At 36.0% G+C, this 14170-nt stretch overlaps 1 protein-coding gene across 15 annotated transcripts in view; it reads right to left on the bottom strand.

The window, feature by feature from the left end:
* Nucleotides 1-14170, bottom strand: part of PLCH1 (phospholipase C eta 1) — a 243397-nt gene that overhangs the window by 82223 nt on the left and 147004 nt on the right. For all 15 annotated transcript variants that reach the window (XM_035278548.3, XM_035278549.3, XM_008983622.5 and 12 more), the window contains 2 exons: nt 8920-9049; nt 5784-5954 (listed from right to left, as the gene is read on the bottom strand). In XM_035278548.3, coding sequence (XP_035134439.1) covers nt 5784-5954; nt 8920-9049 — 301 coding nt within the window. The remainder of the gene's footprint in view (nt 1-5783; nt 5955-8919; nt 9050-14170) is intronic.

Here is a 14170-nt window from a genome sequence, read left to right as displayed (position 1 = left end):
TCATTTTTCCATCAGTTATTTTTTTTCTCAATGATCTAGGAAAGTGTTTGCCATATTAGGGAAATTCACTATTTCTCTCTTTTGTATGTTACAAATATTTTCCTACTCCATCCTTTAATTTTGTGGTGCTTAATAAAGTGGACCACATATAAACAAAATTTCAGTACATTAAAATTTTCCTTTGTGATTTTTCCCTCTTGATGTATGATCACTTTTTAATATACTTATATAAATTTCTTTTGAGTCATGCATGTGTAAGTAGCTTCAAGCTAATTTAGAAAATTAAACTAGATACAGTTAATCGTCTGCCAGGAACAAATGTCACAGAATTCTGGCTTCCATTTTCCCTAAGTAAAACTTAGTGGCAGAACGTCCACAAAACTAAAAGGAGAGAAGAAACACATGCCCCTTAGCAAGTGACATCCAGTATCGCTATTCAACTGAACTTGGGTAATTCCACTAGCCTGAATGAATTTCAAGTCAGTAGTTTATACTTTTTAACTTTAATTCCTCGTATTGCCACAGTTCTGAATATCTTGGGCAAAGGACTTTCCCGTTCACCATTACAATGTTCAATTTGACACTGTGAGACAGGAAAGGCAGATATCAGCTCCCTTTGCATGGATCGGGAAATCAAGGCTCAGAAACAATTATGATTGATTCTTCAACCACTAAAGCTTGCAGTGTTTAGAATGCAGGTGTTTTGGATTCCTGGTCTAATGGTCTTTCCAGTACACTATTAGAGTTCTGCATGTAAGGATGGAGAAGTAGTGATATAAAAGAGGGACACAGAGGAGTAAAGATATAGAAAGGACATATCCTCTAAAGGAACATACATATATTTCTATTATCCTATTCCCTCTTTCGACCTGTCCTACAGCTAACATTGTTAATAAAGAATCTCTGCCTCTGCCAAACTATCAAAGTACTTAAAGTAACTAATTTTGATAAAAACATTTTGCTAATAACACTATCTGGTTTAATCCTTAAGAATGCAACAACAAATTTCAGAAAAAGTGAATCTGTTATTTTTAAAATGTATGTGATTATGGTAATAGGGTAAAAAAAAAAATATTAAGTAGGTATTAGCAAGTTATCTAATCACATGGTTGGTTTTGCTGGCTACCAGCCCCTACCTGAAACTATCCAGGGGCCCACCAATAGTTACCTCAGATATGGTAAAAAGGGGCTCATTGTAAACAATAAAAAATACTTCTCAGGAAATTCTAAGGGTTTCAGAAGCTCTGTGTCAGGAACTGGAACAAAGACCAAATATATATTTAATTATATCACACTATGAGAGACTTGGGGCGGGAGAGTAAAGGAGAAGTAATTTAGAAGAAAATTATAATGACGTACAGAACTGACGGTGTTTAGTACATGGTACCCTAAAATATAGCACCCTGGCATTTGTGAAAACTGCAGAAAAGGAAAGGTATCTCTGGCCTTATCCCAGTCTTTCCACCCATAAATCCTAGGAAGAATTTTCTGAGCTTCCCCTGAAGCAGGCCATGTGACCCTCATTCAAGAGACCATGGACACCTTCCCAATACCCAGAGGAAAGGAACCGAAGACACAGAGATGCCAAGAAGAATCTGAACAAACACACTTGCTAATTTCCCTATTTACTGCCATTAGATCATCCCCTTGTCCTGTAAACATATTTCTCCATGACTGTCCACTCCTCATCAAACCTAGCATAAGAAATACACGGGTTTGCCTGACTCTCTGGGTCTTCAGTGCCTTATAAAGGCTCCTCTGTGTTATTAAAAACCTATTAGATACATTTGCATGTTTTTCTCTTGTTAATCGGTCTTTTGTTATAGGTACCTCTGCTATGACTCTAGTGACAAGTATGGAAAACACAATTCTCCACACCTATGGAATTTTACAGCCAAGTACATGTGCAGATTCCTACTTGCCCACTAGGAATCTCACATTGCTCCTTGGAAATGGCCAGATCTGTCCAGCTAATAAACCAGGCAATGCACTAGGAAGTTACATCCACAACTTATTTAATTATCACGCTACTTTTCCAAGGGCAATGTTACTACCAAAAGCATTTATAACTCACAAAGTCAAGGATGAAAATTTCATGAAATCAAATCACAAGGTAAGCAAGGCATGTTTCCAGTCCTGCTCACTGTCATTCTACCACACAGTCTAGTAATTTAAAAAATTTTTTTGCCAAATGAAGTGTTAATCTGTTTAAAAGAGGTGATTAATATTACTGATGAAGAGGAAAAGAGAAACATTATCAGAAAACATGTTTAATGCATTTAACTTTGGGAGTTTGAAAGAGACATCAAGAAAGGCATTGAAATTGGTTCCTACTTGCGTATTGCCACCTCTCAAATAAGAACTAATAGTGTGGTGCTAGTGGTTGGTTCTTTAATGACATTTAAACAGAATAAATATCCACCTGGAATTACTGGGGGAAAACCAGTCTGTCTGCCTGTTAGTCTCTGTCTCTGTGTTTGCCTGTCTGCCTGCCTGCCTGTCTGTTTGTCTCTCTCTCTCTCTCTCTCTCTCCCTCTCTCTCTCTCCCTCTCTCTCTCTCCCTCTCTCAAACACACACACACACACACACACACACACACACACACACACACGGAGAGGCAATAAACAACAGAAAAACAGGACAGAATGCATACAGATTTTTCTGTATTTTAAAAAGTACTTCAAAGTTCAAAAACTATAATTAAAAAACAAATGTGGAAAAGTATTCATCCCTATTATCCAAAAATATTAACCAAACAAACATTAACTTATTCTATAGCTACCATATTAGCACTAAAAGGGATCCATTTAATAACTAATAATTTGCTCACTGCTTTCTTAATTATAAACTGAAACAAATCTCTTATATATCATTATGGAGATACGTTTCAAAAGCCACGAAAATATGTTATCCTATGGCTCAATAATAAGTAAATCATTCAGAAAAAAACATATATATGGATGTGGTTTACCAAATACTTTCTACTTTTTTTCATTCTTGCTAAAGCAAAACGTTAAAGACTCTGATCACCAAATTAATCTCACATTTAAAAAATTCAAATATTTCATTTAAATGCTATAAAAATGTTTGTTAATATAAGTAAGAGCAGATTTTGAATTAGAGAGACTTTTTTGCCATTTATGAATCTATAAGCAGCATTTACTAGCTCAAATTATGAATGTCAAATAGGTTTTAGACTACACCAAGTGTAACATAATTTTCCGGGTTATGTAGGAGAAAATTAAAGAAAGTTAAAAGAATTAAAAGAATTAACTCTCAAATGAAAATCACTTCAAATATTCAATTTAATTCAAATTAGTACTAAAACTAAGTGATATTATATTATGTAAAACATGTATATTAACCATGTATTACTATTTAAAATTTTTAGTATCTTCACAAAGGTACTTCTTCTAAAGAAGCAAATTTTCCAGAAAAAAAATACAGCACAATAATTATAATAAATTGTATTCTACCTCAAAAAGGAAAAATCCAGCAAACTTGAAAAAGCATGTTGTTTTATTTCTTAGCATTCTCATTCCTTTTATCATAGACTCTCAAAATCATAAAGTACCAAAAAAAAAAAAGAAAGCTCTTTATTTTGAACTTCCTGAGGGTAGGTTTTGTCCATTACCAAAACTTGGCACAATGCCTAGGAAATAGAGTATTTATTCATACAACGAAATGAATTAATTTGAAATTTTACTAATCCAAGCACCCACCCATACTTCAATCTCCTTAATACCATCTCAAATCCTTGTTAACACCTTCAAGGAAGAAGACACAATTGTCAAAGTCATCCAGAACATCCTCAATCAGTTATACTTCTTAAGAGCTAGTGGAAATTTATCCTCTCTGATATTCAGATATTAATCCAATGTTTTATTCACTGGGGCTCTGTGGTAGAAGTTTATCCTGGTTCACATAAAGTCTTTGCAATATCCAGATCCAGATTGAAAGAAGGGATCAAACTATGTGACCCAGCTTTTCTACTTAGATACATATTCAAGAGACTTGACAACGTATGTCCACACAAAAACTTGTACATGAATGTTCACAGCAGCATTATTCATAATAGCCTCAAAAAAGCAAATGACCCAAATTTCCATCAACTGATGAATATATAAACAAAATGTGATATATTCATACAATGGTATGTTATTTGGCAATAAGAAGAAATGAAGTACTGATAATGCCACAACATGAATGAATCTTGAAAACATTATTTTAAATGAAGGAAGCCAATCACAAAGGTCACATATGATATGATTCCCTTTACATGAAATGTCCAGAATAGACAAATCAATACAGATAGAAATATTAGTTGTTGCCACAGCCTGCGGGGGAGAAAGAAATGGGGAATAATTGCTAATAGGTACGGGGTTCTTCTTAGGGTGCTGAAAACGTTCTGAAGTTAGGTAGTGGTTATATTTGCACAACTCTTTTTTTCTTTCTATTTTTTTTCAGACGGAGTCTTGCTCTGTTGCCCACGCTGGAGTGCAGTGGCGCCATCTCAGCTCGCTACAACCTCTGCCTCCTGGGTTCAAGCAATTCTCCCTGTCTCAGCCTCTCAAGTACCTGGGATTACAGGGGTTTGCCACCACACCCAGCTAACTTTTGTATTTTTAGTAGAGATGGGGTTTCACCATGTTGACCAGGCTGGTCCAAACTCCTGACCTCAGATGATCTACTCGCCTCAGCCTCCCAAAGTGCTGGCATTACAGGCATGAGCCACTGTGCCCGGCCAATAGTTGCAAAATTTTGTTGATACACTAAAAACCACTGAAATGTGTACTTTAAAAGGGTGAATTTTATGGTGTGTGAATAATATCTCAATAAAGCTTTTATTAAAAAATTTAAAAGTGTTCAAGCACAAGCTGGCTGATTATTTGTGTGAGTACTGTAGAAAGAATTATTTCCACTGGTTATTGTACTATAGAGTCCAAATATTTGATGATTTTTTAAAAATTATTTCAATAGAGCTAAATGCCATTGACTTAAAATGAACAAAGGAGTTAAGCAGCTCTTTATATTAAGACAATTCGTCCATTAAGAAAATTAAAAGCAAACCTCATCAACTGCACAAAACCAAAGCCTCCTCTCAAGAAGTCTAATATAAAAGGTTAAAAATTTTGAATGAAACATTCATTTATTCCTCCACTTTAGTGAAAAACAGACTTTGAGGAGATATTTAGAAAGCACACTGAGAAGATTTGCTTTGCTGACTCTAACTCACCCTACAGAGGTTCTCTTTGCTAATCAGGACCTAATTCACTTAGCCTTTTCACATGATCAAATGCCAGTTTCCTATCAGAATTATCAATGGCCTACCATAATAGTACTTAAGAATTATGTCATAGTTAAATATCTAGCTATTTTATTAGTATATAAATTTATATTTAAAATAAATTTGACTAATTTATACTAATATAAAGTATAAATTTAAACTAATATTATTAACACATCATAGTATTAGTATAAAGAAAGCCTTACCATTGTATTAAAATATTAACATTCATTTCTTTGTGGAAAAATGTGCATATCTATATACAATGCATTTAAGGTTAAGAATTATATAACTCAGTGTTCAAGTTACCACTTCCTCTCTTAAAAGCTGCTAAAAATTGTTTTAAATGACTCAAAGATAAAAATTTTTTGTGAACCTGTGATATTTACTCCCTTTGTGAAATTTAAAGCATGCCTATATTTAACACCAAAAGAAATCCTTGTATCTTTCATGAGTACTTTTAAGTAAACTTTCATTTTAACCGTCAAATGATACCTTTTGCTCCACCTTCAAAAACTGAGCCAGTTCTTCCACAGTTAGGTGATCTTTCTTGTCACTGTAGCTCAAAAGCAACAAATAAAGATCTCGTCTCAAAGACATCATTTTGTAAAAAACACAGAACTCTTCAAATGTCAAAGTTCCTTGATTCTCATCTGTGTCAGCTTCCTGAAAAGGGCATAGAAAAATAAAGCAATTTGAAGATTAGAAATAGGAAATTGAGAACTGGGAAATAATATTTACCAGAAAAGGGCTAGTGCACAAATCCCAAGTGGTGAGCACACATGGAACATTATAAAAAGTGACCACATATTTGGCCAGAAAGAAAGTTTCGACAAATGATAAAGAATCAACCTCATACTGTGCTAACCTACTTTGTGTTAGCCTGACAGACTCCATCTTGCTGAGAGCCAGACAGATTCCATCTTAACCTCCACCTCACCCCTCCCGCCATTTCTCCCTTGAGTGCATACCTGGGTCATGCTACTGTGCTGGGTCATGCTGTGCTTAGAACTATAGAGGCATATAACCATTGTAACCATATCCTGCTTGGCAAGCCCCCTTGCTATTGTTAATACCCCCTTGATTGATTGTATGGCAAGTACCAAATAACCCCCTTGGTTATTACAATCATGGGAACCGCTTGTGTATACTCTCCTTAGTAATCAACAATCATGGGGACCTCCTGCCTCCTAGTTACCAGCCTCCTTATCTAACTTGCTTATTCTGCTTCTATAAATTCTGCTTCAGCTAGTCTCCCCCTCCCCTCTCTTAAGCAAGATATAAAAAGGAATCAAACCCCTTCTTCAGGGCTGAGAGATTGTGAGCGTGAGCTGACTCTCAGTTGCCGGCAATAAAGGACTCTCAATTGGAACTCAGGGTGTGGTGCTTTCCTTCTAACTCGCTCAGGTATAACAATACAAAGCAATTGTTCTGACCACTGTAAATTTATAAATCAACAAAGGAAGCTAAAAACAAAAACAAAAACTAGAAACAATACAATTCTAAATAGGAAATGAAATATATAGAAGTGAAAAATACACTACATATTAAAACTTATAAAATAACATTAGAATGAAACTTGAAGTCTTAATTTTATTCGAAAGCAAAGTAGATATTTTTAAAAAGCTAATTCAACTCGAAACATGAAAAAAATTAAGTGAAGGAAATAAATTATAAACAAAAGCAAAAAGTAATAAAATAGAAAACCAACAGCTATAACATACAGTGAGAAGGAAAACCAAAGCCTGATTTCTAGAGAACCAATAAAAATGAGAAAGCTTGAACAAGACTAACCAAGAACAAAAGAAAGAAGATATATTTAACATATGAGAAAAATACCAGTCTCTCATTGGTTTCTGAACTGTAATCCAATCAAATATAATTTTTATCTATAAGAGAATCTCTCTTAATTAGCCATAGGTAGGGCTGATGCTATTAAATCCATGGGCATCATTGGTAACTCCCTGCTTTCTCTCCATAGAAAAGTCTGAACAATCCATCTGGATTGATTTCTTGTTAAAATTATCTGTTTCTAGTAATTATTGAGCACAAGGCTTTCATCATATGCCTTACTTACTGGTTGGCTGAATGATTCATAAAACCATAAAACTATTGGGGATAAACAATGAGCAACTGACCCATTTATGTGATCTTCTTCATTCTAAGTGAACACAATTGTAACTAAACAAAAACAGACAGGGAATGAATGGCATTTTGAAATGCATAGATTTTGTGAAGGATACTCAACTGTTAACATGGTTTTAAATAAAGATTTGAAAGTCTACATGGTCATTAAAATCTTTGTAAAATTTTGCTAACCTTGGGTCAATTATGAACAAATACTTCCAAATTTGACTTCACAAAATTACCCAAGAAATCATGATTTGCATAGGTATAGACTTTGTCCTCCTCTTTAAGATTGCCTCTTACAATGAATCAGCAGCTACCTCTTCAATGCTGTGATCATCACCCGTGCAAATGAACAGATAGGAGGTGGAGTTCACAGCAGGCAAAAGTGGAATGACAAGGAATACCAAAAACATGTCAAACCTTCCCATATGTTTAAACATAATTCACTTCCCCTCCAAAGTCCTTCACTCCATCTCTCAGGTTCCCTATATACCAATCTCACTCCTTCCTCCTCTTCCCATTCTCTCATGCTATTCTCCAGTGCAATGGGACTCAGCTTCCCACAATGCAAACCATCTCCAACCAAGAACAGGGCCACCTAAAAGGTCACAGAACAGAGCCAGCCTCTGTCTTCCATTTGTTGCAACATATACCCTATGTAGTCTCTGTTCTTACCATCTCAAAAACAAGCACAAAATATTAAACATCATATTGCCCTCCTATGTTTATTTTTACATGTACAAAGTATCACTTACCTACTCCCTTAGAATAGAAAATCATTCCAAAACATGGATTATACACATGACTTATATTCAAATAACAACCTTTTATAAATTAATACTCTAGTAATTTCTAATAGCCTAACATTGTCTTTGCTCTGACTTAAACAAGAGTTCACTTCTGCACCTCAGATGAGGACTAAATGCAGTCCTAGCTGGATGCCACAGAATAAGTCTGGGCCCAAGGACTTTTCTCAATGACTTATCAACAGGGAAAGAGCATTTCATCTAACACCAACAAGGAGTGGAATGAAGTTCCAGAGAGCTCCCTAAATGGTAGGAGTAAACTGCCCTCCTAATCCTCATGGATACTAAATCTTGAACTCCTCAGAGATGAACTAGAGAGCTCTTGAAGTTTTAGACAAGTGCTATTTTTTGGTCATATTACCTAGTCTTTATTCTGATCCTCACAACAGCCCTGTGAGGTAGGGAAATGAGGTATTATTGTTTTGTCAAAAGACTCAATCAAGTTTCCTCCATTATTTAAGTGTCAGGGAAACAGCAACAATAACAAAAGCATTTCAGGAAGTGAACTTTTGGATACATGTTAAGTTTATAAAGTCTTTTTACTTGAGAAAACAAAATCATTTCTTCATCGAAGAAAAATAGTACAGCGCACATATATTAGCTTCCAACAAAGCAAAATAGCCTTTTAATATACCTAAGTATATCAATAACCTCTGTGTATTTTATGTAAGGCCAATAAAATTGTGAAAACTGACCTGAAACATTTGTCTGACTTTTCTTCGAGGCAGATTAACATTCAGTTTATGCATCAGCTGATGTATCTCTTCAATATTCAACAAGCCATCACCATTCTTATCAGCTTCCTCAAAGGTCTGCTTCACCCACGTGCAGAAAGGTCAAAGAAAACACCTGTGTTCTCATGGACACAGGGAGGGGAGCATCATACACTGAGGTCTGTGGGGGATGGGGACTTGGGGAGGGATAACATGGGGAGAAATGCCTGATATAGGTGATGAGGAGGAAGAAAGCAAACCACATTGCCATGTATGTACCTATGCAACAATGCTGCATGTTCTTCACATGTACCCCAAAACCTAAAATGCAATTATATATATAAATATATATATATATATAAACCTGTGTTCTCATCAAAATTAAAAACTGCTCTCATAGAGTACTCACAAGGACATGTGTCAGTAACACAGAACTTGAGAAGAAATTCTTTGGAGGAGGCCCTGCAATCCATAGGCTCTGATGAGCTACTAATAGTGATGACAACAACAACGATGACAACAGCAAACCAGGAATGGAAGGAGAACATATAAAAGGGGTTCCTGGCCAGGTGCGGCGGCTCACACCTGTAATCCCAGCACTTTGGGAAGCTGAGGGAGGTGGATCACCTGAAGTCAGGAGTTTGAGAGCAGCCTGACCAACATGGTGAAGCCCCATCTCTACTAAAAATATAAAAATTACCTGGGCATGGTGGCAGGCACCTGTAATCTCAGCTACTCGAGAGGCTGAGGCAGGAGAATCCTTGAACTCGGGAGGCAGAGGTTGCAGTGACCCAAGATCGCGCCACTGCAGTCCAGCACAGGCGACAAGACCAAAAATGCATCTCAAAAAAAAAAAGGTGGGGGTTCCCTCCACTGAGAAATGAGAGATAAATTATTCTGAGCACCTTTAATTCAAACATTCTTACTCAATCTTATCCAAATTAAATATCAAATCTATTATTGTAAAACACTATATCTGATCAACTGTAGGAGAAAAATGCTACATCACTTGTTCTAATTCCAATCTAGCAAGACAACAACACCTTAACTCACACCTCCAATAGCAAACTCCATAAACAGAAATATTTCTATATGACTTTAAGTGTTATTCCTTTTTGTTTCTCATTTCCTGACCAGTTTTTCTTAGTCATGCTGCCATGTTCATAACACAAATCTCGTGTCCCTACTAGTTCCCATTCATAAGGTAGAATTCTTCATTTATGAGGCATATAGACGGCATGCAGCAGGTACAGCCCCGTATTACAGCTCTTCATCACTTTCTGATCACTTCAATCTCTTTATGATGAAACCCCAAATATCATAAATATAGGGCTTATCTTCTCCTATGCCCTTTTACCTAGTACCTTTTTCAATTCTCTTTTTCAGTCCTACTCCAACATTTAGCAAATTAGACCATCTAGTTCAATCTTGTTATTGTTCAGATAAAGATATAAAATGAGAGGAGACGGAGAAATATGGTAAGAATTAGTATGAGAACCAGGTCTCAACCCAGGCCTTTTGTACCTGATCTAGCATACTCTTCTACACATAAGGTCTATCTCTACACTATGCTTCTCTTCCTATTACTAGCTTTGCTGGTTCTCACCTAATCGACCCAGATTTCTAAATCACAGGCAGGTAATGTGAAATACGAGCATAACATGCTAGGAGGTGCCCTCAAAGCTCAGGTATGAGATGGAGTGACTGAGAATAAGAGGCCGAGTTTAGATACAGAAGATTTACACCATGTGAACTGAAATTTTAAAGGATCCTCAATGAGAGAAGCCTTATGTTGCTTTACATAGTGAGAAAGCAGATGAAATGGTAATAAATACAGAAATTAAAAATTCCCAGTTAACTTTTAGCAAAGGATTTTTTAAAATGGATGATTCATAGTTGTTGAGGGGTAGGTTACAAAAGGCAGGCATTGTGTGCAAATTTAGAAAACAAATTAAAATTCAATGTTTGAAGGGTAATGGAGAGAAAAAGAATAAGATGATACAAGAAACCAGAGAATCAAAGTAAGAGAAAGCTATAGTTTTAAAACCAAGAAATGGGAGAATGAATGTGTATCACAGGAGAGGGCACAGCATATTTCCATTTTTTATGCGATTCAGATTATGACTGTAGATTATACCTCAGAAAGTAAAAGCACCCAGCCAGGTAAAGTATTATTCCTTTTAAAATTAAGTAGAGGCGATTTTCAGATTTCCTTATTTCATATTTTGTAAATACCTTATTTCACATTTTTTCCCTTTAAAACATTTTAAAATAAGTAGCCCAGCTCTTTATAGTTCAATTTTTCCCCATAGACTTCATTTTATATGATCCCTAAAAGTTAAAGGGAGGTCCAGATCTAGGGGAAAATTAACTGAAGAACCAAAAGGGTGAAACATTTGGCACAATTACTAAGTGCCTGAGTCTCATTGTTTTCTGTTTTCAAGGCACACAGCAGCCACTTGGGGCTTTTGACTGTGGACACTACTCTGTGTTCCACAAAGTATATGGCTAGAGTTCAAGGAAGTGATGAAAGGAGTCCAATGGCAGTAATATTTTTATGATTTTATTCTGTAATTCTTTATCAAAGCCTCTCAAAGTCTTCTCCAGAGAAGAGGCAGGGACAGCCAAACCCTAAGCATGTGTGTATGCTACAGATACAAACCTTTAGGATAAGCCTGTGTCTGCAAAGCCTTTAGCACCAACATGGAAACTGGCTTTGACTATTGCTTTAGGGGACTGGTAAAGTAGAAACAGAGGTGGAATCAAACCAAGAAATATACACTAGTCCTAATTCTACTGCTTACTTCGCCCTGTGACGGTGGTTTACTCACAACACCTCTTAAAGCCTCCGTTTCTTCACCTACAATGTCAAGGAGCACGACTTTTAACCTTGAAATCCCTTCCAACCCTAAGATTCCATAAATGAAAAAACTATTCTTTCCAGTAATGGTCCACATGGTATAAAACTCCAGGTAAAAATGTACTGATATCTTAAACATGTTCTTCACAATTAAGGTATGAGTGCCCAAAAAAGCCCTGAATTAATAATTTATAGCCACACACATAAGTTTAAAAAGAGAAATCAGTCATTCCACAGAGAAATCTGAGTGAGACTGATTGCAAAGTAATGGTCTAGGATTTTTCTATCAAGAGATTGTAGGAGCATGTAAAGCACTGAAAGATCCTGTCTAGTACAGGGGAGGGCAGACTTTTCTGTAAAGGGCCTGATAGTGAATATTTTAAGTTTTGCAGGACATTTGCTCTCAGCTGCAACTATTCCACTCTGTCACTGTCATGAGAAAGCAGCCATACAGGCATAAATTAATGAACATGGTTGTGTTCCAATAAACCTTTATTTATGAACCCTGAGATTTTAATTTCAAATAATTTTCACAGGTCACAAAATGTGTTCGTTTGATTTTTTTAACCATTTAAAACTTATTCTTAGCTCAGGAGTTCACACAAAAATCAGGAGTGGGCCAGATTTGCCCAGCAGTTTGAGGGGAAAAAATAAAGTCTGAATTTACAACATACATAACAAGCCGCCTAAAGCCTTCTGGAGGTAATAATTTCCCTCATGGGGTCATGAGATAAGATGGGGAAAATATGAAGGAGAATGGTCTGATGGAGAAAATTGCTAATCCATCACTATCATCTTTATATACAGATCTGCTGAGAATTCAGGCTTTCATTTATCTGAATAGGAAAGCTAAAGATTTGCCAATATACCTCTTTTTAGCAATGACAACAGTACCTATTACTTGTAAAGTGCTTATTAGGTGCTAGGCAGTGTTCTAAAGACTATATAAATATACTCACTTGATCTTCACACAGCTCTATATGGTAGATACCATCATTATCATCATTACCATGTTTCAGATAAAAAACTTGAAGGCAAAAGAACATAAGTAATTTATCCAAATTTACACAGTACAGGGAGAGTGGGGGCTTTACCCTAGGCAGTGCAGCACCAGGTCTGATCCCTTAATGACACTAGATTTCTTCTAGTAAGTATGAGCACTGCATCATAGCCATCACTCAGCATGGCCATACTGCAGAAGTAAATTACACCCTAGACTGGATGGATTTTCTCATGCAGCCATTTAAGATTCATTATTCTCATTATTCCTTCACAGTTAAAATTTTCAGTCCTAAGTGAAATCTAATAATGAACATCTCAAATATGTTCTCTTCATTAATGTAGAATTAAATGTTTGTAAAATTAAGGATGTAATCCCATTGTTAGGATATTATCTAAAACACTATTAAATTCTGACAAATCTGTATTAAAGTGATTCCCTGACTCAACATAACCCTTCTCATTTTTTACTTCAGCTTCCTCTTTACTAACTATTCATTAATTTATTATTTCCCGTTTTTTCCTTCACTGACACAAAAACTCAACTGCTTCTATATATAAAATTGTTTCTCTGTGTAGTGCCACAGTACACCTGCTTTCTGAACAGCATATTTTCAGGAAATGAATCCCATAGAACATGAAAACTTTCAAGTGCCAGTAAACATGGACAAACAGGTTCAAAAAACTTTTGACCAACAAAGCAAAAAGACGGTTTATGCCCATCTCTAACTCGTCTCTTTCAAGGATTATGAGAGAGACTTCTATAAGTGACTTAAGGCTCTAGAGTGCTGTGAACTTGTCCTAGTTAACTGGGTGAGGCGAGAAGCTTCCGGATTTGGTTGCTTCCCCTATAGCCACTGCTCTTTCTTCTTCCTTGCTACAACAACCTCGATTTTGTTCAGGCACCCAAAAGCCATGTGCTTTAATGATGAGTGGGAACTGGACAGGAGGAGGTAAATCTTGGTTTAATTCAACTGTCCTCAGAGTATAGTCCTGGGGGTCTCCATAAACATGAAGTTCCCCCTTTTCCAACTACATGTCTGTGTGAAGCCAGATTTTCTTCATGTAGTTCAATCAAAACCACGCATCACAACCGACTGAACACAGAAGCAGATAAGAGTTCTACTGTCAGACGTTAAAGAGATTTGTAAAACGGTAAAGCAATACTACTCTTCTAACTTGTTTGGTTTTGAAAAATACTTTTTATAAAAATGTTAATATGCAACAGAGTTCATTATTACTATAAACACATTTGTATGTCTCACATTTAATCTCTAATATGACAAGTATCAATAAATAGATCCCACATAAACAAAAGCTTTTCAGAATCTTCAGGGGTTTTTTGTTAGTTTTCTTGTTTTTAAGAGATGGGGT

Source organism: Callithrix jacchus, chromosome 17 (genome assembly GCF_049354715.1).
Source record: "Callithrix jacchus isolate 240 chromosome 17, calJac240_pri, whole genome shotgun sequence".
In the NCBI taxonomy this organism is placed as follows: Eukaryota; Metazoa; Chordata; class Mammalia; order Primates; family Cebidae; genus Callithrix; species Callithrix jacchus.
The sequence above is the reverse complement of the archived record's forward strand: the minus strand, read 5'-3'. Positions and strand labels throughout refer to the sequence as shown.